A 27,953-nucleotide genomic window follows, 5' to 3' on the forward strand; every position below is an offset into this window, starting at 1 on the left:
TCAGCTACACCTTGCAGTTTAGATTTAGCAGTACTATATGCCCTTGCCAATCTTTTCTCCATAGCAAATAAGGATATAGTAAAAAAAAAACATATTAGTCCTATTGTACTTAACGTCATTTGTAACATAACTACAGTAATTTTTTACTATCGTATGATGGTTGAAATACAAGCAACCCTCTGTTGTTATCAGATTTGGTGGTTCATAGAAAATCAGCTGTTTCTGGCTGTATGCGCTAACACAAGTAATATAATATTCCTTTTTTCAATATACTATTTCTTCAGTAAGAGTAAATAATTAACATTAAAAAGACCGAGTAACAGTCCACAAAAATTTTAAAAAGCGTTGTGCTTCCAATAAACCCTCTCTGGGGATGTGTGTGTTCAAGGCTTGAAGCACGGTTCGCGAAGCAGAACAAAATTTTTTTGAACATCTGGTTTGTAACCCGATTTGTTCGTGAGCCGAGGTACCACTGTGTGTAGTCTTGTATCAACAGCAAATGTTGTTACATATGAAAATTAATTCCTGATTACATATGAAAATTAACTCCTGGTTAAAGTGAATGCCTCATTCTTTATCTTTAAAGCATGTATTCTGAAATTCTCACTACATATTAAGTAAAAATCACCCTGTGGAGGGGGTGTATGACTAATACCACTGTAGTCCTGAATGTTGCAAAAAGGCAACTAAAAAGACAACTGAAAGAGTACATATGCTGATGTAAAAACTTTAGCTGAACCTTAAAACCATAAACAGATGTGTTAAGGAATAAGAATAGGGCTAGGGCATTCTTCATTTGCAACATGTATCAAGATTCCCCTACTGATATGGTAAATGGACAAGGGGTATAACAAAGAATCACAACTGTGGTTATAAAAGCTAGTGAAGAAATGGACAAGGGGTATAACAAAGAATCACAACTGTGGTTATAAAAGCTAGTGAAGGAGTGAAAGATTATAGTAAGATCATGGAATGTTGGTATCCTGACAAGAAACTTGAGAGAAACAGTTGATGTGATGGTAATGCAGATGATAAATGTTCTATGTGTACAAGAGTGAAGGTAAACAGGAAACCAAAAAGGTAGGTAATGTGTTTATGCTTGATTGTGCGTTACATTTAAGAATAAGCAGGTACAAGTTCTAGTCAGTGGCGAGTAAAAATGAAAAACCAATAGAAGTGGAACTCATTACTGATACCCTTATAATAATTGTATTATTAGTAAGGGAAGATATTGTTACTACAGTCAGCCCCTGGTTATCAGAGGACTTGGTTATGGGTGATCTGGTTTAATGGCACTTATAAATTTGGCGATTTATGGCACCATAATGGGCTGAGTTCTGATTATCGGCACTATGGCGGTGCTTATGGTGCTGATACAAAAGCGTTTTGGTTAATGGCAGTTTTCGCTTATCGGCGGCACACCCCCAGGAACAGAACCCCCACCAATAACTGGGGACTGCCTGTATAACCATAGGAGAATGATGGAAATACAGACAAACAGACTATCTTATGATTAAGAAAAAAGGCAGAAACAGTGTAGTGAATTGTAAAATAAATTTTGATATGGCAGGTGGGAAACAAAAGGTTGCTAGTGATGGAAATTTAAGATAAGGAGCAGAAAACCACAGAAGAGAATGAAAAAATAAAGAATCAAAATATAGGATATTAACAAATAATGTAAGAGAAAGACATACAGTGGTCCCCCCGTATTCGCGGGGAATGCGTACCAGACAACCCCCCCCCCCCCCGAACAGTTAGAATCCGCAAATGTTTGGAACCCCTATAAAAACGCTAAAAACAGCCTATTATGTTAGTTAAAACTTAAGAAAAACCACTAAAAATTTTCACACTTGGTTTTTTAAATAGTTTTATCACAAAAAGTGCATTTTATGATGAAATTGATAACAAAAACCAGGAATTTGTGGATATTTCTCATAGAAAAATACCGCGAATGCGCGAATGTTCCGCGAATAATGCAGGGAAACGTTCCCGAGAGAAATCCGCGAATGTGTGAGTCCGCGAATCTGGAGAACGAGAGTACGGGGGGTCCACTGTATTATTGGAATACATTTATGAGAAGAGGGAGTTGTAGAGTAGAAAATATTTGGAATGATATTAAAACACATGTGAAAGGTGCACAGGAAGCAACTGGCAACTGGGCAAACAAGAGGAAATGAAGGGTGGTGGAACAAAGAAGTACTCAGTTATGTAGAAGTACATACATGCCTTCACAGAATAGAAAGCATGATATGCAAGGTGCCAAAGAACAACAGAAAAATGAAAAGAGAAATAAAGATGATATTAAGTAGGCTATTAGAAGAGCTGCAGAGTTGAGTACATAAAGTATGTGCTTATAAACATGGGAAGGTGAAAACGATATTATCTGATTATCAAACTAAGAAAAATGCAAAGATATGATGTGGATCTGTCAGCCAACACCAAAGATAAAGAAAAAAATATTCTCCATAAGAATGATGGAATGATGACAAAACAAAGATGGTCAAATTAATATATACACATCTTTTAAATACATAATTTGAAAAAAAGTATTTGAGGGAAGTTGGGAGGGTGGAGGGCCTGGTAATAGAGATGCTATACACTTGTAAAAATACTGGTCAGAAAGTCTAACGATAAATATGTTTAAACAGAAGGAAGATATGGTGTGTGGTAATTATACCAGAATGAACTACAGAACATTTCTTGAAGATTATAAGCTATGTGATAATTGGTGGATAGCATTGCTGTTGCATCAGAGAAAGATGTACAGTTGAAAATGTCTTTACAATAAGACTGTTACAGGAAAAGAAGCGGGAAGGTACATAATCAGAAGCTCTTCTGTGCACCGATTTAGTTGATTTAGAATGTGCAAGAGCTTGGCACTAGGCTAAGCCTAGGCTTTGGATTTCCCATCAATAGACAAATATAAATGTTGTTTTACTTATTTGAGAATCTTTTATTATTGTTTTGCTGTCTCTATATTGAAAATGTGTAAACTTTAGGGACTAAGCTAAGCCTACCATATCTCTGGATTTCCTGACAACGATGTCAACAAAGTAGCATTTCTTTCCACAGAAGTTGACAAACTTTTACTTTCTTATAATAACCACAATAATAAATACAAATGTTGTTTTACTTATCTGAGAATCTTTGATTCTTTTTATGTTGTTTTTTATTTATGGCTGTTCTAGACTTTTAATAAGCGCAACCTTTATTTCCTGAATGAAAACAAAGTAGCCACTATTTGTATTTCGTCAGCTGATAACTCTTCATTTACGATACACAAAGAATCGTGTATTTTTTTATTCTATTGGTAAAATGATGCTGTAAATTGAAAAACTTAGTCATACAACACATTTAATGAAAAAAAAAATGTGTGAATCAAATATCATAAAATAGGAAATTCATCAAAGACTACTCTCATCGAAGCTAGCAAACATTTTATAGAATTCTTCTTCAGTTATAATGTCATTGTATGTTTCATTATAGCTGTTGGTATCTCCAATAGGTAAAGATAGATTAAAGAATAGAAATGAATAGTTATTATACTGTTCAGTAGTTCAAGTGGTTGAAGAGAGATAATAAAAATGTATGATACTATAGTGTGCACTAGTTAAAAGTGGTTGCTTGGCAATCTATCAGCACTCAGTAGTGTTGACAAAATGACTATAAACAAAGCAGGTCAGGAGCTTTTGTTTTCTTTTGTTTATTATTGTTAATTAATAATCATATGAAATGAGTATATACTGATTATTTACATATTTTATGGGCATATTCTAAGCTTTTAGCTTTTTAGTTTTAGATGTCAGAATCTTAGACTAGGCTACAGTAGCACCTACTAACATAGGCTAGGCTTATTGCCAGAATCAAAACTCAACATTATAAGGGATATATGCTGAAGTCCTAATATATGCAGTAAAAATGGCGTTGAACATTACATGCAGTCGAATATTACTCAAGTATGTACAGTATTTTGCCTTTATGGAGTCAAATTTTTTCCTTCGGATTGGTGTCGTACCCCAAGAACATGTTTGTAAACCTGGAAATAATTTCTGAAGAATATAATTGAAAAGTGTCACAAACTTGGGACGTTATAAGCCACAGACTGCCTGAATATAAATTATATTATATATAAGAGGGTTGTCTGTAAAATAACGTTCCCAAGGAGCTGCAGTCGTGAGGAATGCTGTTACGCGGGATCTGGTGAACTGGCATGTAGCTTGGTCCACCCCCCACCCAGAGCTGTCTGCGACGCCCAGTCTTGGCTTGTCAGCCGTTACAGATGGAGCTCCCACTCACTTCTCCTGCCAGGTGCAAATTATGCTCTGTGATTAATTTTTGTGTGTGCAAAAAACACTGCACCGGTGGACATTCATTCCCAAATGTGTGAAGTCTACAGAGAAAAGTGTATGAGCATACAACACATGCACAAATGGTGCAGAGAATTCAAAGACAGATGTACAGACGTCCATTACGAACAGCGTTCTGGATGGACATCGGTTTCGGATGAAACAATTGCGAAAGTGAAAGAAACAACGCTAAAAAATTGAAGGGTGATGGTTTGTGAACTCTGCGAGATGATCAATGATGTCAGCAAGACCTGCATTGACAAAATTCTGACAGACAGCCCCAAGTGACTACCATCTCTCACCTGAATTAAAGAAACTCCTGGGTGGGATGCATTTCAGAACCGGAGAGGAGCTGAAAGAAGAGGTTTTAAGCTACCTTTGCGGTGCAGCGGGAGTTCTACGATTCAGGCATAAAGAAGATGGTACACCGCATGCAAAAATGCACTGATCTCAACGGCGATTATGTCGAAAAATAGGAAAAAGTCTAAGATTTCCAAAAATGTAATATTCAATTCCAATAAACATATTTTTCATATATCTATACATATACCTATATCTATATTATATATATATATATATATATATATATATATATATATATATATATATATACGTATATATATATATACGTATATATATATATATATATATATATACGTATATAATATATATATATATATATATATATATATATAGAGAGAGAGAGAGAGAGAGAGAGAGAGAGAGAGAGAGAGAGAGAGAGAGAGAGATATATATATATATATATACAGGCGGCCCGCGGTTAACGGCGCAATCACTCAACGGCGAATCGGTTTTACGGCGGTCGTCAAAAATATTCATTAAAAAAATAAGGCATTTTAAAGGTATCTTTACGGCACAAATTTCAGTTAACAGCGCCGCTAGCGCCGTTGTCTAACGAGTTCATACATATGTAGAAATGCCGTTCCAGACCATAAAGGTTATGCAAATTATATTAAACAAATTTTATGGAGAGTTATTACGTAGGTATTAGGGTAAAATATATGCCTCTGACGCTGTTCTATGCCGAAAATATCGAGTTTACATAAGTGCAAATTTAGCTATGGATGTGTCGATTCATAATTGTTCATGCTCGTTTTAAAATGTGTGTGACAAATGTATACGTGAAAGGCATTTTTATTTCTGTACAGAAATATGATACAAAGGCAGCTTTTGAAACTGCCCTTCACGATAGCAAATACGATGTTTTTTCATGTTCTTTCTTGTAAGCCGCCGCTGCCGCTCTTCCGAAAATATCGATTTAAAAAAAGTGCAAATTAGCGATCGATGTGTCGATTTTATAAAGTGTTTATGCTTTATGTTTAAAATGTGTATGAAATGTATTACGAATAGGTATTTTTATTTCTGTGCAGAAATATGATAAAAAGGCAGCTTTTGAAACTCCCCTTCAAGTTATCGACTACGATGTGTTTTTCAAGTTCGTTCTTGTATGCCGCCGCAGCACTTTTTTTGCCGCCGTCTGCCGCTCCTCCAAAAATATCGAGTTAAAGAGAGAGAGAGAGAGAGAGAGAGAGAGAGAGAGAGAGAGAGAGAGAGAGAAAGTGTGCAAATTTAGCGATCGATGTGTCGATTTTCAAATGTTTATGCTTTTATGTTTAAAAATGTGTATGAAAATATATTGCGTAAAGGTATTTTCATTTTTGTACAGAAATAAGATACAAATTAAGGCAGCCTTTGTAACTACGCTCCACGTTGTCAGGGGATGGTTTTTCATGTTCGTTCTTGTCCGCCAGTTCCGAAAAATGCATTGTGTTATTTTATTAATTATGCATCTTTTCCATAAATCCTTTAAAAAGTTATACATTATTTCACTGTATCCAAGAATATTGTATGTATTCTCATATTATTGTATTTTAAAATACTACAGCAAACTTAAGCCCGTATTCCGCGGAGTGGCCAATGTTGTGGTTTGAAATCAGCTGATGAATACGAGTCTGTTTCACCATAACGCAATTCTGAGCGAATGCTCTTGCTTCTAGGTTAGCATAACGAATATCTAGATACTTGACTTATATGAGACAAAGTTATTTTTCCTTATACAGCGTGTTTTTTAGGTGGAAAATTTATTGAATATGTCTCGTTGTGAATGTGAACTACTATTTTTTTTCGTTAACAGATTACGGTTTGGCGGCATGTTTATTTGCGTAACAAATTACGTGATTCCGATCGCAATACGTACTCCATTTATATCATCCGTAATACGAACTTTACGTTATTTAGCTTATATCGGCGTGAAACAACAGTAAAATGTGTTCTTTCAAGCACAGTATTTTGTTTAAAATTATTTTTCCAATTTTATCTATGGTTTGTGTGTGATGGCAGACGTTTACTGCAGTTTTATCCTTGTTGCCGATGTACAGATAATAGTCATTAGCAGCTTGAACAGTTTTTCTCAGCTTCAGTATAATTAGGTTTAATTTAACGGTATATTTCCCGATTGATCTTTAACTATATTGATCTCTGATCTATAGCGAATAAAGTTATTACATTAAGATATCTCAGTTCTATTCTATACATAACGCCATTTATAACAAATACGGTAATGTTGCACTGGTAGATACGATTGATCGAAATACAAGCCAACATTTTTTAATCAGTTCGGTTGTACTTAGAAAAAAAAAAAAAAAAAAAAAAGTCGTTTCTCGTTCGTTGTTCATGGTTGTATACGTTCACGCAACGAGTATAAAACGTTAAAACCATACTTTCACCATTCTCTTTTGCTGTTATTGAACTTATGTACTAGAAGATTGGATAAAGTTAGGCCATTGTAATTTGATCTCTCATAAAATCGAACTATCAAAGACTAATGATCGTAACCTGAACACTACACATACCTGTACACTGTATAAAACTTTTATTATATCTTTACATACTCTAGACACCCCCACATGTACTGTACAGTAAATTTCTATAGTCCTATACTTGCATAAATATAATTTTACTTATTGGCGCCGTTGTGGGATACGGCGCCTTTGACTGTCTAGAGTTTCGAAAGAAGGTGTGTTCCCGGCGGCCGTAGGCTTTAAAATCGCTCAGCGTCGAAAATCGCTTGGCGGCGTCGGTGGCCAGGAACGAACCCCCTGCCGCTAACCGAGGGGCCGCCTGTATATATCATATATATATATATATTATATATATGTATGTAATGTATATATAGTATTATATATGTATATATATGTATATATATGTATGTAATATATATATATATATATATATATATATATATATTATATATATATATATATATATAGATATATATAGGTTTTATGAATAACTTGAACACAAAGTATATAAAACGTGATGCTCATGTATAAATAAAAGGTTTTTTGCCACGAAGGAAAAAATGAAAAAGCGAGATAGCCAAAGTACTTTCGGTCCCTATTCGGACCCTTTACTGAGCAAAACTGATTTTACAAAAAAGAAGCAGCATCGTCAAAAGAAGGCTTTAAATATTCAAACTGTGACTACCATTATTCCATCCAGGGCGATTTTCACTCTACAAAGGAGAGGGGAGTCGCCAGAGGCTAGCCACACCTTGGAAGGATACCTGCAGTAAATAAGTGATCTTCCAGAAAACAGTACATTTTGAGAAAAACACGGGAGCATATACAATTTTAATGTCATGAATTTTTACACAATTTTCCCAACAAAAATTATTATTAATGAAAAGACAAAAGAAAATATAAATATATATATATCGAGCAAGAGAAAGAAGGAGAGAAAATTTCGAACCAGAGAGAGAGAGAGAGAGAGAGAGAGAGAGAGAGATAGAGAGAGAGAGAGAGAGAGAGAGAGAGAGAGGAGAAATAATAACTATATGCATGTGGGACTAATTTAATTAGTTTTTGTTCATTTATTTTGAGGTCCTTCATAACTTCTTGCAAATATATGGGTCCAAATGGTACATTCCCAGATAAAGATTTAGGTTGTTTTTATTAGTGATTTGTATAATTGCCGATTCCAGTAAATTTCTTGAAAAACATAATCATTAGATCTAGCAATTACCAAGGTAATCACCCCATTCCCCAATACAAATGAGATTTTTTCACTCAGATGGATAAACAGTGCATTTGAAAGTCTGGCTGTTCTAACTGAATACATATGCTGCTTAATCCGAACACAATAAATTTTTACTAGACTGACCAACGTAAAACGATGGGCAATCCATACAAGGAATTTTTGTAAATGATGTTATTATTTGTTAGGACTATTCTTAATAGCATATCTTTAATGGTATTGTTATAAGAAAACACTACGTTAACATTAAACGATTTAAAATATTGATTTAATGGTTTAAAATCCACAAAAATAAGGTAAGCTAAGTCATTTTTAGGCATTTCTTTTCTTTAATAGCAACATTATAAAACTTTTTGTGAGCTTTTTTGATAAAAAAACATAAAATCAATTAAATGAGGTGGGTATGCAGAGATCGTTTCCTATCTTTTTTTTACGTATTCTATTCTTGGTCCAGATATTGTGGACTCGTGATACGCAAAGCGTGTAGAACATAGAAGAAAAAATTGAAATTTTAATATTAAGATGGTGGCCAGAATAAAAATGTACATATATCAAATTATTTGTTGTTTTCTATAAATACTGAATTTGCATTGGAAAGATTCTCTATGTATTCAAATACATCTAGGAAGGGATGACATTGTTATTTTCAATTTCAAACAGTGAATTTTATGGATGGGCCACTAAATTATTCAATTTAGACAGTAAATCATTTACATCGATACCACCATGTAAGACTACTAAGATTATCATCGACATATCGGTACCATTTTTAGGGATAAGTGTGATATTTGGAGGAGTGTTGTCTCTCAAAAATTCCATATATAAGTTTGAAAGGGAGAAGGTGATAAAGGGTTTACCCATGGCCATACCAAATATTTTGTTTGTGGTATATTCTCCATTAAAAATAAATCTGCAATCACAAATACATAAAACTTAATAAGGAAATTATGTACTAACGACATAGGCATTCATGCAGTACAAGTTCATTACTTAAATATCCTAAGCACAGAGTCAATAGGGACTTTTTGTAAACAAAAAAAGAACATACATCAAAACTGACAAAATATCGCTAGGGTTTAGTAAAAGTTTAGTTTAATTTTCCACAAGATCAAGAGAATTCCGGATGTGTGAATTAGATACAGTTCCTAGTAGTGGGGATAACAGTTAGTAAAGATATAGATAGTTTATAAAGCAATTGATCCTACAGTACTAATAAATTGGGCGCATAGGTTTGTTTTCCTTATGAGTTTTGACTAGGCCATAGGTTTGTTTTCCCTATGAGTTTTGACTAGGCCATAAGGAAAACAAACCTATGCGCCCAATTATTAGTACTGTAGGATCAATTGCTTATCAAACTATCTAAATTCTTACTAAAACTGTTATCCCCACTACTAGGAACTGTTATCTAATTCAAACATCCGGAAATTCTCTTGATCTTGTGGAAAAATTAAATAACATTTGTACTAAACCCTAGCGATATTTTTGTCAGTTTTGATGTATGTTCTTTGTTTACAAAAAGTCCCTATTGACTCTGTGCTAGAATATTTAAGTAATGAACTTTGTACTGCATGAATTGCCTATGTCGTTAGTCACATAATTTCCTTAATTAAGTTATGTATTTTGTGATTGCAGATTTATTTTTAATGGAGATATTACCAACAAATATTTGGTATGGCCATGGGTAACCCTTATCACCTCTCCTTCAAACTTATATATGGAATTTTTTGAGAGACAACACCTCCCGAATATCACACTATCCCCTTAAAATTGGGTACCGATATGTCGATGATATCTTAGTAGTCTTACCGGGTGGTATCGATGTAAAAATATTTACTGTCTAAATTGAATAATTTAGCCATCCATAAAATTCACTGTTGAAATTGAAAATAACAATGTCATCCCTTTCCTAGATGTATTAATACATAGAGAATCTTTCCATGCAAAATTCAGTTATTTATAGAAAACCCCAAAACCCCCAAATAATTTAACAAATATGTACATTTTTATTCTGGCCACCATCTTAATATTAAAATTTCAATTTTTCTTCTAGTTTCCTACGCGCTTTGCGTATCACGAGGCCACAATATCTGGACCAAGAAATAAAGAATACATAAAAAAGATAGGAAACGATCTCTGCTACCCACCTCATTTAATTGATTTATGTAGCCAAAAAGCTCACAAAAACGTTTATAATGTTGCTATTAAAGAAAAAGAAATGCCGACAAATGTACTTAGCTTACCTTATTTTCGTGGATTTGAAACCATAAAAATCAATATTTAAACAAATCGTTTAATGTTAATGTAGTGTTCTCTTATAACAATAAACCATTAAGATATGCTATTAAAAATAGTCCCGTAACAAATAATAACATCATTTACAAAACAAAATTCCCTTGTAAGGATTGCCCATCGTTTTACGTTGGTCAGTCTAGTAAAATTTATGTGTTTCGGATTAAGCAGCACATGTATTCAGTTTAGAACAGCCCAGACTTCAATGCACTGTTTACCATCTGAGTGAAAAATCTCATTGTATTAATTGGGGTGATAACCTCGGTAATTGCTAGATCTAATGATTACGTTCAAGATATTTACTGGAATCGGCAATATACAAATCACTAATAAACAACAACCTAAAACTTAGTCTGGAATGTACCATTTGGACCCATATATTTTTGCAAGATGTTTATGAAGGACCTCAAAATAATGAACAACTAATAAATTAGTCCCACATGTATATAGTTATTATTTCTCTCTCTCTCTCTCTCTCTCTCTCTCTCTCTCTCTCTCTCTCTCTCTCTCTCTCTCTTCTCTGGTTCGATATCTCTCCCTCTTTCTCTTGCTCGATATTATATATTTATATTTCTTTTGTCTTTTCATTAATAATAATTTTTGTTGGGAAAATTTGTGTAATAATTCATGATATTAAATTGGATATGCTCCCCGTGTTTTTTTCAAATGTACTGTTTTCTGAATCACTTGTTTACTGTGGGTATCCTTCAAGGTGTGGCTAGCCTCTGGCGACTCCTCCTTTCTGTAGAGTGAAAATCGCCCTTTATGGCTAATCTGGTAGTGTCAGTTTGTATATTAAGCCTTCTTTTGACTATGCTGTTCTTTGTAAAATCAGTTTAGCCTCAGTAAAGGGTCCGAATAGGACTTAAAGTACTTGGCTATCTTGCTTTTTCATTTTTTTCCTTCGGGGCAAAAAACCTTTATATATATATATATATATATATATATATATATATATATATATATATATATATATATGTATATATATATATATATATATATATATATATGTATATGTATATATATGTATATATATATATATATATATGTAATTTATATATATATGGTATAGTATATATGTATATATAGTATATATATATATATATATATATATATAGATGTATATATTATATATATATATATATATATATATATATATATATATATATATATATATATATGGGGATGGGTATATATATGTATATATGTATATATATATATATATATATATATATATATATATATATGTATATGTCTATATGTAAATGTATATATGTATCTATATATATATCTATATATATATATATATAATATATATATATATACTATATATATATATATATATATATATATATATATATTATATATGTATGTAATATACAGGCGTCCCCGGGTTACGACGGGTCCGGCTTACGACGTTCCGAGGTTACGACGCTTAATTCTTAAATATTCATTGAAAAATCTGCCCTGGACGACGCTTGTTCCGAGGTTACGACGCTGACGCTTCCGACGCTCCGAGTTTACGACGCTTTTAAAAAACACTACTATGATAAGATAAGAATCCTTATAGTTTAGCACAGTTTGCTCTCTCTCTCTCTCTCTCTCTCTTGGTGTTTTCCAATGAAAATAATCACTATAATCTCTCTCTCTCTCTCTCGTCTCTCTCTCTCTCTCTATCTCTCTCTCTCTCTCTCTCTCTCTATACTACAAAGATGTATGTTTTTAGTATGATACAAATAAATGATTTACTAGTTTTCAATATTTAATATTAATTTTTTTTTTTTTTTTATACAGCAATAATATCAATTCATTAAAGAAAATACCATAGTGAATTAGTAAGATTTTAGCTTATATTTAAAAAATTATGGAAGAATGAAGGAAATCCCAGTCTTCTTGAAGTAACTTCCAGTAACCTTTTCTCGAGATGCAGGTACTAAAACTGTCAGCTATATATCAAGTTCTGTGACAGCCATGAGGGGGAAGAGCTGGGAGAGCTGCAGTGTTGCATCACGTGGTCCTGACATTTCCCCCCCCCCTCCCCCCCCCCCCCCTCTCTCTCTCTCTCTCTCTCTCCTCTCTCTCTCTCTCTCTCTCTCTCTCTCCTTTACTGAGACTCGAGATTTTTTTATGTACTTGTACTATTTGTTTTTTAAATACTTTCAAATAATAATAATAATAATAATCCGATAATCAATAATAACTAATAATAATAATAATAATATAACTGTAATTACAAAATTCATATGTGATAGCATTTTAAAGAAATACAATATGTACTAATCTATCCATGTCACTTTTAATTAAGGTTAACTCTCTCTCTCTCTCTCTCTCTCTCCTCTCTCTCTCTCTCTCTCTCTCTTTTGCCACACAAGATAATAATGTGTCATCATAGTGGTAACTCCCGTCCCTCTCTTTCGCTGGAAGCGTATAAAACAGAGAGAGATAAAACACTCTCTCTCGTCTCTCTAATTTTACCGAGATGAAAAGAATTTTTTATGGTACTAGTATGTAAAATGTTTATTGATAGGTTTTCAGTTATTTTTAATAATTTTAAAATAATAATAATAATAATAATAATAATAATAATATAATAATAAAACTTTAATTACAAAATTCATAATGGTCGTATTTTAAAGAGATGAAAATGACCTTTCCATTTCACTTTGTAAGGATAATTCCTCTTTCTTACTGAGATGAGAGAATTTTTATGGTAGATGCATGTGTTTATTATTATTTTTCAATAATAATAATAATAATAATAATAATAATAATAATAATATAATAATAATAAGAAACACCGACGAAGTACAGAGAGGACGGAAATGGGTTAGAAAAGATTAGACATGGATGGAGCAGATACAGAGAGAACAAAGATCCCCCTCCATGAAAGCCTACAACACCAAGAAATTAAGGGGGAGAAAACAAGTGAGGTCCAATGAAATATGGATAATACAGACCACCAGTATCACAGAAACAAAAAATAACTTGACGTATGCAGGAGCAAGATTAGTAGCAGAACTGATGGGAATCGAACACCAACACCACCAGCACAACCAACCCAACAGAAAACCAAAACACAACCTCCTTGGAAAAGGCGACTGGAAAAGCAAATCATGGTGATGAGATCTGACTTGAGTAAACTGAAAGAGATGGCAGAAAAAGGCTAAGAAGCAAGAAAACAAGGGAGGCAACTCAACGAGGAAATACAAAGTACAAGAGAGGGGATTAAACAACACAATAGAAGATGTAAAACAGAGGCTTAAGGCAAGCACATAAGATCCAACGATACATGAACAGGAATAAGGGATACCAACAGAACAAACTATTCGGAACCAACCAGAAAAGACTATACAGCCAACTAAGAGGGGAAGAACACACCACCCAGAAATTCCTGAAGCCGAACCAAGTAAGAGACTCTGGGAAAACAAAAAATATGGAGCAATCCGTATCACCCACAACAAACATGCAACATGGCTCAGGAAGTCAAGGAGAAGAAACAGGGAGAATAAAACAAAGATTCACAAAGACATCACGACAGAACACATCAGACACCAACTAAGCAAAAATGCCAACTGGAAAGCCCCAGGTCCCGATGAAGTCCATGGATACTGCTCAAAAACTTCAAGCCCTACAAACCCACGAATAGCAGAACAACTCCAGCATTGTATCTCAAATCACCAAGCACCCAAATGGATGACCACAGAAGAACATCCTTAGTACAAAAAGACAAGAGTAAGGAAAATATAGCCCAGTAACTACAGGCCTATCACCTGCCTACCAATAATGTGGAAGGTACTAACAGGTATCATCAGTGAAAGGCTATACAAATACCTAGAGGAAAACAACACCACCCACACAGAAAGCTGCAGAAGGAAGTGTAGGGGCACAAAGACCAGCTCCTGATAGACAAATAAAATGGTAATGAAGAACAGTAGGAGAAGGAAAACCAACCTAAGCATGGCATGGATAGACTATAAGAAAAAGCTTCGACATGATACCACACATGGCTAATAGAATGCCTGAAAATATATGAGGGCAGAGGAAAATACCATTCAGCTTCCTCAAAAATACAATGCGCAAACTGGAATACAATCCTTACAAGCTCTGGAATAAGACTAGCAGAGGTTAATATCAGGAGAGGGATTTCCAGGGCGACTCCCACTGTCCCCCACTACTCTTCGTAGTAGCCATGATTCCCATGACAAAAGTACTACAGAAGATGGATGTCGGGTACCAACTCAACAAAAAGAGCAAACAGAATCAAACCATCGATGTTCATGGACGACATCAAGCTGTATGGTAAGAGCATCAAGGAAAATAGATACCCTAATCCAGACTGTAAGGATTGTATCTGAGGACATCAGGATGGAGTTTGGAATAGGAAAAATGCGCCTTAGTCCAACATACAAAAAGGCAAAGTAAGAGAACTGAAGGAATAAGCTACCAGATGGGTAACAAACAATCAAAACATAGAGAGAACAGGATACAAATACCTGGGGAATATGGAAGGAGGAGATATAAAACCACCAAGAGTGAAGGACAACGATCAGGAAAGAATATATGCAGAGACTCAAGGCGATACTCAAGTCAAAACTCAACGCCGGTAAATATGATAAAGCCATAAACACATGGGGCAGTGCAGTAATCAGATACAGCGCAGAATAGTCGATGGACGAAGGCAGAACTCCGCCCCCAGCATAGATCAGAAAACCCAGGAAACATATGACAATACACAAAGCACTACAACCAGCAATACGGACAGACTATACATAACACGAAGGAAGGAGGGAGAGGACTACTAAGTATAGGAGGACTGCGTCAACATCGAAAACAGAGCACTCAATATCTGAAAACCAGTGAAGAACGAGTGGCTAAAAGAGTGCATGGGAAGAAGGACTAATAAAAAAAGCAGACGAAGACCCAGAAATATACAGAGACAGGAGAAGACAGAAAGAACAGAGGACTGGCACAACAAACCAATGCATGGACAATACATGAGACAGACTAAAGAGACTAGCCAGCGATGACATTGGCAATGGCTACAGAGGGGAGAGCTAAAGAAGGAACTGAAGGAATGATAACAAGCGGCACAAGATCAGGCCCTAAGAAACACCATATGTTCAAAGTACGATAGACGGAATAACATCTCTCCATAGTAGGAAGTGCAATACGAAAAGTGAAACCTAAAAACCACATAGCAAGTGAATGCCGGCACTTGCACAGAACCAGTACAAAAAGAGGCATGATTCAGTAGCAAAAGCCCTCCACTGGAGCCTGTGCAAGAAACATCAGCTACCTTGCAGTAATAGTGGTACGAGCACCAACCTGAAGGAGTGATAGAAAACGATCAGCAAAGATCCTCTGGGACTATGGTATCAGAACGGATAGGGTGATACGTGCAAAACAGACCAAGGGAAACGTGACTTTGATTGACAAGGTCAAGAAGAAAGTATCACTCATTGATGTCGCAATACCTGGGACACCAGATTTGAAGAGAAAGAGAGGAAAATTGGATAAGTATCACAGATCTGAAAATAGAAATGATAAGGATATGGGATATGCCAGTGGAAATCGTACCCATATCATAGGGCACTAGGCACGATCCCAAAATCCTGAAAGGAATCTAGAAAAAACTAGAGGCTGAAGTAGCTCCAGGACTCATGCAGAAGAGTGTGATCCTAGAAAACGGCACACATAGTAAGAAGAGTGATGGACTCTAAGGAGGCAGGATGCAACCCGGACCGGACCCCACACTATAAATACCACCCCGTCGAATTGGAAGGCTGTGATAAAGCAAAAAAAAAAAAAAAAAAAAAAAAAAAAAAAAAAAAAAAAATAAAAAAAAAAAAAAAAAAAAAAAAAAAAAAAAAAAAATAATAATAATAATAATAAGAATAGAAGTAGTAAAATAATACAATAACTAATTCAAAGAAAATTCTTCCTTTGTCTTTTTCTGTATCATTCCCCACCTCAACTCGAGTGACACTCAAGCTTAACAATGCCATACAAAATGGTCAACGAATTTAATGGTTTTTTATGTAATCTCTCTCTCTCTCTCCTCTCTCTTACTGAGATAGATCATTTTCATGGACGTGTATGTAATAAGTTTATCATTAATATTTTCCAATAATAATAATATAAGTACAAATTCATATCTGAGTATTTTAAATACAATAATCATTCCATTTCTCTCTTTTAAATACTGTAAGGACAACTCTCTCTCTCTCTCTCTCTCTCTCTCCACAAGATACTTGTCATACATTTGGTGTTTCTATTTCTTCCTTTTATCTCTCTCGCTCTCAGCAAAAGAATTGATAGACAGAAAACAAACATAATTGCACAGTCCTCTCTCTCTCTTCTCTGGAGGAAAATATATGTATTTATGGGAGGGGGAAAAAGTTGCCTACAGACGTTCATTTCAATCTATTGAAACCTAAGGAGTTATTTCTCTCTCTCTCTCTCTCTCCGCTTGTTTTTTAATTAAAATATACAGTAATTTGTGAATACACAGTGTTGCACATGAAAAAAAGTAAATTAGTGATAATTTTAGAGATACGGCCCTAAGAAAAATTGCAAATTAGTAGTGAAATTTTCCCTGTGGACATGTTTTCAAGAAAGTCGTTCCGGCTTATGACGATTTTCGGGTTACGACGCGTCTTAAGAACGGAACCCCCGTCGTAACCCGGGGACCGCCTGTATATATATATATATAAATCACCAATTTCATGGCACTAGACAATTGCCATGAAACCGGTTCGCCAATAACAGAGTCCGCTGATAACCGAGTACTGCTTGTATATATACTTGTATGGCCAAAAATCATCGTAAACCAAATCATCAAAAATTGTAAAAAATCCTAAGAAAACCTTACTTTTAATACTTTAGGTGTACTGCTGAAAACAATGTATGTCAACTGCATTTTCATTTTGAATTTTTCATTAAAAAAAACCTCCAAATTTTGACTATTCTGCTGTTTTGGAGATATATTTAGTCCATCAGCTCGGCATCGTAAGCCCAGAATGTGTTGTAAACCAGGAAATAATAATTTATAATGAATATTTTCAAGAAGCACTGTTAACTCAGAATGTCGTAAACTGGACCTGTCGTAAACCAAGGGCTGCCTGTATATATTTTATATATAATATAATATAATATAATATAATATAATATATATATATATTATGCAAGGAGAGACAAACCACAAATCTTATTGTGCCCAATATTTTCACAAAATTTGCTTCAAACTCAGGAATGCATTATCAAAGCAGGTGAAAGTTAGAGCACCTTTACTGCCAACTCTTAAGCACCCAGTACATGCATCAGTGCCTTCCAGTACTTCTTTACAGTGCAGGTGACAAGTTCTTGCTATCAGCAGTGATAAATCTGTGCAAAGCTGGTACAAAAGTTAGTGAAATAGTGCATATCATTGGCATTTGCCATGGTTCAGTTTACCACTTCACTCAGCGTTTCAAGGACGACAGTTTACCACTTCACTCAGTGTTTCAAGGACGAACGGGAAACTTGTTTTCCTGCCTCTGAGCTGAAGACAGGAAAGCCTCCGAAGACAACTGAGTGGACTCAGAACTTAATAAGGTTCCTGGTCCTCTCAGTTATAATGATGAGGTAAGCATAACACCCACAATGGACAGACCAACTAACGAAATAAAAAAATTAATGGAAACTAAAGACCCCTGACTACATCAGTACAGTAGTGGAATTATCATACTGAATTTGACCTCTCTGTAGGAAAAGTGTGATAACAAGGCCAGTGTGAAAGATACCAATGCAATGACAGACAAGATGCTCTCCCTTTATGCCTAACTATGAATAGTGGTCTACCTTGGCATCAAGTTCAACTAAAATCCCTTCAATCATATACGTAGTAGCATCTAATTGTACTGACATTGAGAATTATTCTTGCCAACAATGAAACTGCTTGTATCATCAACTGCATTCATGTACAGTATTACTACCAAAATTTCCAATAGGTACTAGCATTCTCTAAGACAAATAAGACTTGCATCAAATTACAAACTTCCTGTCTAAATAAACCATTTACAAAGCAAAGCATGTGATAGGAACTGAAAGAAAACAATGGTGTAAATTGACAAAACAACACAACAAAACATAAAAGTAGACTGGAAGACTACATGCAGCAATATATATTAAGTGTAATTACTTTTAAATAAAATGGAGAGAGAGAGAGAGAGAGAGAGAGAGAGAGAGAGAGAGAGAGAGAGAGAGAGAGAGAGAGAGAGAGAGAGAGAGAGAGAGAAATTTAAACTTCCCAATACACATTGTCATTCCTCTGAATGAAACAAGTAAATGTTAACACAACATACCTTTCATTAACTTCCACCTCCTCCTCATCCTCTTGAAGATCATCCATATTAGAAATCCTTGGACTATTTTCTTCTGGTATTATCAAGTCTGTCTCATCTGTCTCAATATTTTCGTCTGTTGACTCCAAAAACTCAATTCTACCAGAAAATTCATCTCTCTCATCATGCTCCTCTAAAATAGCATTATTTTCTGCCACAATAACTGGACTCCTGAAAAAAAAAGAAGTAAACAAGTCACAATGCCTGACTTCAGCGTAACATTATTAATAAGAGAAAATTTATGTTTCTATTTTTTGTTATATACATTAGTACACACTTTCACAGATGGATAACAAAACTCTGCTCTTAGCTTATGATACATCCATCATCTTCAGTGATATGAAAAAGAAACAAATTTCTTATTATTACAGTAATACCTTAAACTTACACGAGGTTAGGTTCCAGACCCAGTTGCGTAAGGGGAACTTTCACATAAGTTTGGGACACTCTAAAAATGCTAATAAATTCTTGCTTCTAGACTTTGAACACTAAATATGATCCTAATCATGCTCCCTAAGTATTAAGCTAACTTTTAAATGAAATTCAAGTTACTGTAATTTGATTTAAAAGTTAGTTTGATACATTACCCTTAAAAACGAAATAACTGGTTGGCGTAAAAATAGTTACAATATTACGTACTACGTACATACATATCCATTTTCATACGTATACTAACGTTACCCCTAATTTGTGGGATGTCATTTTCTTTTTCCCTCAGAGTAAAAGAAGTTTTTCTTGCATCACTGGGTGAACTTCATAAGTCTGTTATAACGAATGTACTAGTACGTACTTCAGAAATTAAACAAAGTTTCTGAAGGCATATCATCTTTGAAAAGTTCTTTAACTTTGTGAATGGGTATTGCATCTTGTAAAAGTACATAGTATATGCACTAACTGTAGGTGCTGTTATTACCTTTGTATCATATTTATGCATATACAAAAATAAAAATAATATATTTTTAATAAATATTTTATACAGAAGTTTTAAAACTTAAAAATTTACATAAAAAATTAAACAAACACTTTTGCAGGGTTTTGCAGTGTTTCTGGAGGATTCACAAATGTTCGCGCTATTGTGAAGAACTCGTGTATAATTAGTTAGGTTCCAATGAAAAGTTTGTGCTATTGTGAATTCGCACAACTCGAATCACATAAGTTTCAGGTATTACTGTAACACTAAACCTGGGGATGTGTAGAATAAACTATATACGAAGTGAATTATATACTCTGGAAGATCTAAATGCCAAGATCAGAAAAATGAAAAATCTTATAAGTATAAGCAATGAAGTAAGCAAGCAAGAGGGCTACATGTTAACAAAATCTAGAATAATAATTTAATGAGAGTCAAGCTTTATCCAATAATTTAAAACTGTCTCTATCTGCCTACCTACCTACTTATATATACGTATCTATAAATTTTCCCATTCTGTCATTTTGAGTTTTGCCATTTTCTATATGAATGGGTTTTTACAAAATAATGGGCGAAAATAAAAGCTTACATCAGTTTACCCATCTTTACACTGGTAAGCAACATATGTTGAATGCCAGAAGAACATAAGTCAATACATAATAAGTAACAAATTACTTAAAAACAAATGTTGAACTATACAAAATAATATACAGTGGGGCATCACTTATTCACGGATCAGTATTCACGGATCCAGTTAATCACGGGTTTTTTCTTGGACCGTTTCTCATGTTACATCACTGGTATGAATCGCTGCATCACGGGTTTGTTGTGTTGCGTATGCGATGTTTTTCGGTAGGCTAACCCTCGGCCGTGGTCCGATAACTACCAACATTCATTTAAAGACTCATATAATGATATTAACTGACAATAAAGGTAATAAAACCATTCTCACCTAATATATTATTGTCCTATCTTCGAAATAAATAGCCTATTCAAGGTTTATGTACGACGTTCATAGGCTAAGCGTAGTTGCAGTGTGATACCACCAACGTACACAAACGTTCACATTATGATATTAACTGACAATAAAGGTAATAAAACCATTCTTACCATATATATTATAGTCATATCTTCATAATAAATAGCCTATTCGAAGAATAATTCCACATCATTGCACTCAACTTATCGTCGGAGTGGCCAGCCACAAAATGTAAGCATATACCTTTACGTACAAAAATGGTTTATGTATACGGTTGCGTTCAAAGCGACATTTTTTGTTTGATAAACTTTTAGAAATTTTAATAGTAGTGTAGTGTAATTACAGTAGTAATAACATTAAGGCTAAAATTTAATTCGAACTTCATTATTATTTTGGCAGTATTCGTATATAACTTCTCTGAACAATGAAGTCATACAAACGCTATTTGGTCATAGATTATCGTAAGTATTGCTGTTTGTTATGGCGACGAAGCGTAACGAAATACATAAAAGCATTTTTTACCTTATATATTATCGTCATATCTTCATAATAAAAAGGCTATTCGTGGAGTAATTCCATATCAGTGAAATCAATTTTATCTATGCGAGGCAGCCAGCTGGACAAAATGTACGTACGTATATGAAAATCAAATTATGGTAGCGTTCACAGCAAGATTATCTTTCGAAATTTTTATAGTACTATTCATGCTACGTCGTAGTAATGTTTGGAATATACGTAATATTAATTTTCAATACAAAATATCATCGTTATTTTGGTAGTGAATAATAGTTTAGAATTATCATACATACACTGCATTGTTATGGGTTTGTGGCAGTGATAACCAAAATAACGTTCTCCTTTAAGTCGTCATATCTTCATAATAAAAAGGCTATTCGTGAAGTAATTCCATATCAGTGAAATCAATTTTATCTATGCGAGGCCAGCCAGCTGACAAAATGTAAGTACGTATATGAAAATCAAATTATGGTAGCGTTCACAGCAAGATTATCTTTCGAAATATTTATAGTACTATTCATGCTACGTAGTAATAATGTTTGGAATATATGTAACATTAATTTTCAATACAAAATATCATCGTTATTTGGTAGTGAATAATAGTTTAGAATTATCATACATACACTGTATTGTTATGGGTTTCTGGCAGTGATAAAACAACCAAAATAACGTTCTCCTTTAAGTCAACGCGTTTAGGAAAAACATGACATAGAATCGACTTTGCGACTTCGTTCACTTTGATATTTTTAACGATACAATAACTATCATTTGTACTACTAAAACCATCTCACAAGTAATTTTGTTTTTCGTAAGATATGTGTTGTTACAAAAGCTAGCTTATAGATAAAGGCTTTTATAATTTAAGTCATCTTAGATATACATATGTACCAAACTCATTATGGGGAAATTTACTACTGTTTCCTCGGATATTGAAATACTTTAGCATCATTCAAACACTTTAATAATATAATGCATAAATACTAGGCTATACATATTTACATCGTATACAAATACTACATACAGTTATATACACATACTTTTATATACAAAGTTAACAGTTATATACACATACTTTTATATACAAAATTAATCATATGAGTAGTGATCAGACGACAGCTGTGCACTGGACTACGTACGTACTACTTGGAAGATAAAACGAACAAAAATTTTGTTGTTGATTAGTCGCTGGGATAGATTAACATTTTTTCCAGAGATTAAAAAGCTGAATTTTGTTTTGAAGGTATGTCAAACCGCGTTAGTAAATAGGTATCATCTTCTAAGGAAGTTTTTTTTTTCTCTTCTTTTTGCGGAGGAAGAATCTTCAAGCCATTTTGCATTCAAAGTAATGAGAAGGAATCATTCTATTCTTCATGAAATCAGTAAATACTTACACTAATATAAAACTAAAACTAAAATACGTACTGTATGCAAACACATACATCATCGTTAGCTTCGTGTGTGTAAACGTTCATTCTAAGAAATTACAGAGTAGTATAACTAACACCTGATTGGTTGGTTGGTAGCCATGGAGATCTGTTATCCAATGACTGCCCTCTGCTTCTGTTCTATTATAGACATATGCCATGGATGGCACTAGTTTGAACGTTTACCATGTTCGTGATTTTGCTGACTGCTGACGGCAAAAATTACTCAATAATTTATTTATATAATTATTCCTTCGTGAAAACAATAATATAATAACGCGGTTGACATACCTTCAAAACAAAATTCAGCTTTTTAATCTCTGGAAAAATGTTAATCTATCCCGGCGACTAACAACAACAAAATTTTTGTTCGTTTTATCTTCCAAGTAGTACATACGTAGTCCAGTGCACAGCTGTCGTCTGATCACTACTCATATGATTAACTTTGTATAAAAGTAAAAGATGTGTATATAACTGTTAACTTTGTATATCAAAGTATGTATATAATTGTATGTAGTATTTGTATACGATGAAATATGTATAGCCTAGTATATGCATTATTATTGATATTGTCATGTTACAATAAAGTTTTATACATACTTACCTGACAGATATATACTTAGCTATAGACTCCGTCGTCTCCGACAGAATTTCAAATTTCGCGGCACACGCTACCGGTAGGTCAGGTGATCTACCGCCCTGCCCTGGGTGGCAGGACTAGGAACCATTCCCGTTTTCTAATCAGAATTCTTCTCTTCACCTGTCTCCTGGGCGAGGCTGGGTGGGCCATTAATCGTATATATCTGTCAGGTAAGTATGTATAAAACTTTATTGTAACATGACATATCATTTTTATACATTCACTTCCCTGCCAGATATATACTTAGCTGATTAGCACCCATTGGTGGTGGATAAGAGACAGCTAACTACTGAAATAGACAGGCAAACAACATATGTTGTAGGTATTAATAAACCTTGGTTCCTACCTTATTAGGCTGAAGACTTCGCGGCTACTGCCTTGGAGTCTGCTTAGCCTCAAGAGCCTCAGCGAGATATTGATCTATGGCTAAGAGTTCTTGTGGGTCTGCCAATGGGGTCTTATCCACTTACTCGGCAGAGCCTAAAGGCCTTTGTCATTGGGTGCTATTCCACTAACATGACAATACACCTTGTTCAAGGAGCACAAAAACCGATCCCGATCACCTGATCCTAACATCCATGTTAGTTTCTAAGATTGTAAGGAGTTATCCCCGAACTCCTTACAAACAACCAAAAACTCGAAACATAAATACACTTTCATTACAAAATATACAAAAAAAAAAAACAAATTTTGTACTCCCCTACTAGCCATACATACCCTTGATCCCCTACCAGCAATGACACTATGCTCCCGTGCGACATTAGTGAGCTTGCTAATAGAAAACCAAGCACATATCTGACAAGAGGGTTTATGTACGATAAAAACACAAAATTAAGGATCAGTCTTTGCTCCAAGACCCAGTACTGTATCTGCTGATACAAAAGGACCTAGCAAGAAGCACTTCTCATAGGTCACTCTCACATCCTTCAGATAATGAGATGCAAACACTGTATTGCACCTCCAATATGTAGTCTCAATGATATTCTTTAGAGACATATTCTTTTGGAACGCCAAAGACGTGCTACTGCCCTCACTTCATGTGTCTTGACCTTTAGAAGACCGAAGGATTCCTCCGAGCAGTTCTTGTGAGCGTCCGTAATAACGCTTCTACAAAGAAAGCCAAGGCGTTCTTGGACAGAGTCTTTTGGGGTTCTTCACCGCACACCAAAGACCTTGTTGACAAGCTCCCATCTGTCTCTTCCTCTCTAAATAATATTTAAGAGCTCTCACTGGACAGAGAGACTCTATCTCTCTGCCTACAAGGTTAGATAAGCCTTTTACACCTCAAAACTTCTGGGCCACTGGTTTTGACGGGTTTTCGTTCTTTGCCAGAAACATTGTCTGGAAAGAACAGATGGCAGCATCTCCTTTGAACCCCACCGTGGAATCCAGAGCGTGCAATTCGCTCGTCCTCTTGGCTGTAGCGAGAGCCACCAGGAACAAGCATTTCCTAGTGACGTCGCGGAAGGAAGCCAGATGTAAAGGCTCGAATTTATCCGATGAAAGGAATTTCAGGACACGTCTAGATTCCAACTAGGTGTTCTAGGAGTAGCTGCCTTTGAAGTCTCAAAAGATCTAATTAGATCGTGTAGATCTTGTTGCTTGCAATGTCTAGGCCTCGATTCCTAAATACGAAGACAGCATGCTTCTGTATCCCTTTATTGTTGAGACAGATAGGTGTGATTCCTCTCTCAGAGAGGAGGAAATCGGCAATATTCACTATAGAGGTACTGGAGGAGGACAGCTTCTGACCCTTACACCACCTCCTAAAGACTTCCCACTTTGATTGGTATACTCTTCTCTTCGAAGCTCTGCGGGCTCTAGCGATAGAGCCCGCAGCCTTGCGAGAAAAGCCCCTCGCTCTGACAAGTCTTTTCGATAGTCGAAAGGCAGTCAGAGCGAGACCTGGGAGGTTGTGATGAAAACCTCTCGAAGTGGGGTTGTCTGAGTAGATCTGGTCTGTTTGGAAGCGATCTGGGGAAGTCCACTATCCACTCCAGTACCTCCGTGAACCATTCCTGGGCTGGCCAAAATGGCTATCAGCGTCAACTTCGTGCTCTTCGAAGCTACGAACTTCCTGAGCACTTCCCCCAGGATCTTGAACGGGGGAAAAGGAAAACGTATGCGTCCACACCCGACCAATCCAGGAGAAACGCGTCTATTGCGAAAGGCTCTCGGATCTTCCACTAGAGAGCAAAATATCTCTATTCTTTTGAGAGGGAAACGTCGCAAACAGGTCTATGTGAGGTTCTCCCCCACAGGGACCAAAGACTTCGACACACTTCTTCGTGTAGAGTCCATTCTGTGGGAAGGACCTGATTCCTCCTGCTCAGTCTGTCCGCTCTCACATTCTTGATCCCTTGAACAAAAAAAAAACTTGTGAGGAGAGTTATGCCTCTTTCTTCCATCCAGGTTAACAGGTGTCTTGTTAACTGATAGAGGGAGAAAGAAAGGAGTGCGTGCCTCCTTGCTTGCGTATGTAAGCCAGAGCCGTGTGTTGTCGAGTTTATCTGTATCACGTCTCTGACTATCTCTTCGAAGAACTTTAAGGCAGGTGTATGGCCACTAGTTCCTTGCAATTGATGTGCCAGGACACCTGTTCCTTTGTCCAGGTGCCTGACACCTCCCTTGCTCCTAGCGTCGCTCCCCATCCCGACTCCGAAGCGTCGGTAAATAACACTTGGTCTGGGTTCTGCAGGGCAAGCGATACGCCCTCGTTCTTTTGAAGAGGAGGGATTCACCACTTCAAATGATCTTTTACCTCTGTGGAAGTTGGAAGATGTCCGAGAGTTGTCCCGTCTTCCAACTCCACACCTCTTTGAGGAAAAACTGAAGAGGGCGAAGGTGAAGTCTCCCCAGAGAGAAGAACTTTTCTAGTGAGGACAGGGTCCCTAAAAGGCTCAGGTAATCCCTCGCTGAGCTGTTCTTTCTCTCTAAGAAGCTCGAGATTCTCGACAAACTACTGAGTGATTCTTTCTCGCGAAGGATATACTCGAAAACCCGAGAATCCATCTGAATCCCCAGATAGACCAAGTTCTGGCTGGGGATCAGCTGTGAACTTCTCAAGGTTGACGAGCAATCCTAGCGAATCTATCATGTTCCTTGTTACTGATAAGTCCTCCAAGCAACTGAATCTCGACTTGGCCCTGATCAGCCAGTCGTCCAAGTAGAGGGAGATGTTTATTCCCTCTAGGTGAAGCCATCTTGCCACATTCGCCATCAGGTTGGTGAATACTTGCGGAGCTGTAGACAGACCGAAGCACATAGCCCTGAACTGAAAGATCTTGTCTCCTATTACAAAACGAAGATATTTCTTTGACAAAGGTGAATGGGAACGTGGAAATATGCGTCTTGCAAGTCCAGAGAGACCATCCAATCTACTGGACGAAGAGCCGACATTACTGAGGCGGACGTTTCCATGCGAAACTTCTTTTTCTGAACAAAGCGATTCAGAGCGCTTACGTCCAGAACTGGTCTCCACCCCGCCCCCCCGATGCCTTTGGTACTAGAAAAGGCGATTGTAAAATCCCGGGGAGTGTGGATCCTGCACAAGTTCGATGGCCTCTTTTTCCCACATTTGTTCCACCATTTGAAGGAGAGTCTTTCTCATTACCGGGTCTCTGTACCTCGCTGACAGTTCCCGAGGTGTAGATGTTAGGGGAGGGCTGTTGTCGAAGGGGATTACATATCCCTTCTTTAGGACCGACACTGACCAAGGGTCGGCTCCCCTTTTTGCCCATACTCCTGCAAAGTTCAGGAGTCTGGCGCCCACTGGTGCTTGAAGGAGCAACAAGTCACTGGATTTCTTGAAGGGCCTAAAGGAAGACCTTCCGCTCTTATCAGAGCTCTTCTTTCTGGCAGGGGACGAGCCGCTGTACCTCCACGAAAGGGCGCTGAGGAGGACGAGAGTCCTTCTTAATCGCCGACACTAGCAGGGCGTCCTTTCTTGGACGTTTGTTTAGTAGGTCTTGTGTCGCCTTCTCAGTTAGCGAGCGAGATATATCCTCACCAACTGAGAAGGAAACAGATGATCCGATAGAGGGGCGAACAATAAAGCAGTCCTCTGGCTCGGAGAAACCCCTTTCGATAATAGGGATCCATATACTGATCTCTTTTTCAGGAGACCAGCACCAAAAAGGGAAGCCACTTCACCCGAACCGTCCTGTACTGCCTTGTCCATGCAGGACAGGACGCTATGGAAGAATCTCTGGGTTTTTAATAAGAAACCCGGATCCTTAGATTTGTTGGCCAGAACTCCGAGTGACCAATCCAGAAAGTTGAACACCTCTAAAGTGACAAAAGTCCCTTTAGGAAAGTGGTTCAACTCTGAAGTGCTCCACGTCGCTCTGACCGATCCTAAGGAGTGACGTCTAGAGGCCTCCACTAAATTGGAAAAGTCGGCATCTGCAGAG

The 27,953-nt window shown here is 36.1% G+C and overlaps 1 protein-coding gene across 1 annotated transcript in view; it reads right to left on the bottom strand.

Moving 5' to 3' along the window:
- Positions 1–27,953, bottom strand: part of LOC135207404 (glutamic acid-rich protein-like) — a 132,693-nt gene that overhangs the window by 61,487 nt on the left and 43,253 nt on the right. The window contains exon 3 of the mRNA XM_064239132.1: positions 19,034–19,243. Coding sequence (XP_064095202.1) covers positions 19,034–19,243 — 210 coding nt within the window. The remainder of the gene's footprint in view (positions 1–19,033; positions 19,244–27,953) is intronic.

This window comes from Macrobrachium nipponense, chromosome 32 (genome assembly GCF_015104395.2).
Source record: "Macrobrachium nipponense isolate FS-2020 chromosome 32, ASM1510439v2, whole genome shotgun sequence".
NCBI lineage: Eukaryota > Metazoa > Arthropoda > Malacostraca > Decapoda > Palaemonidae > Macrobrachium > Macrobrachium nipponense.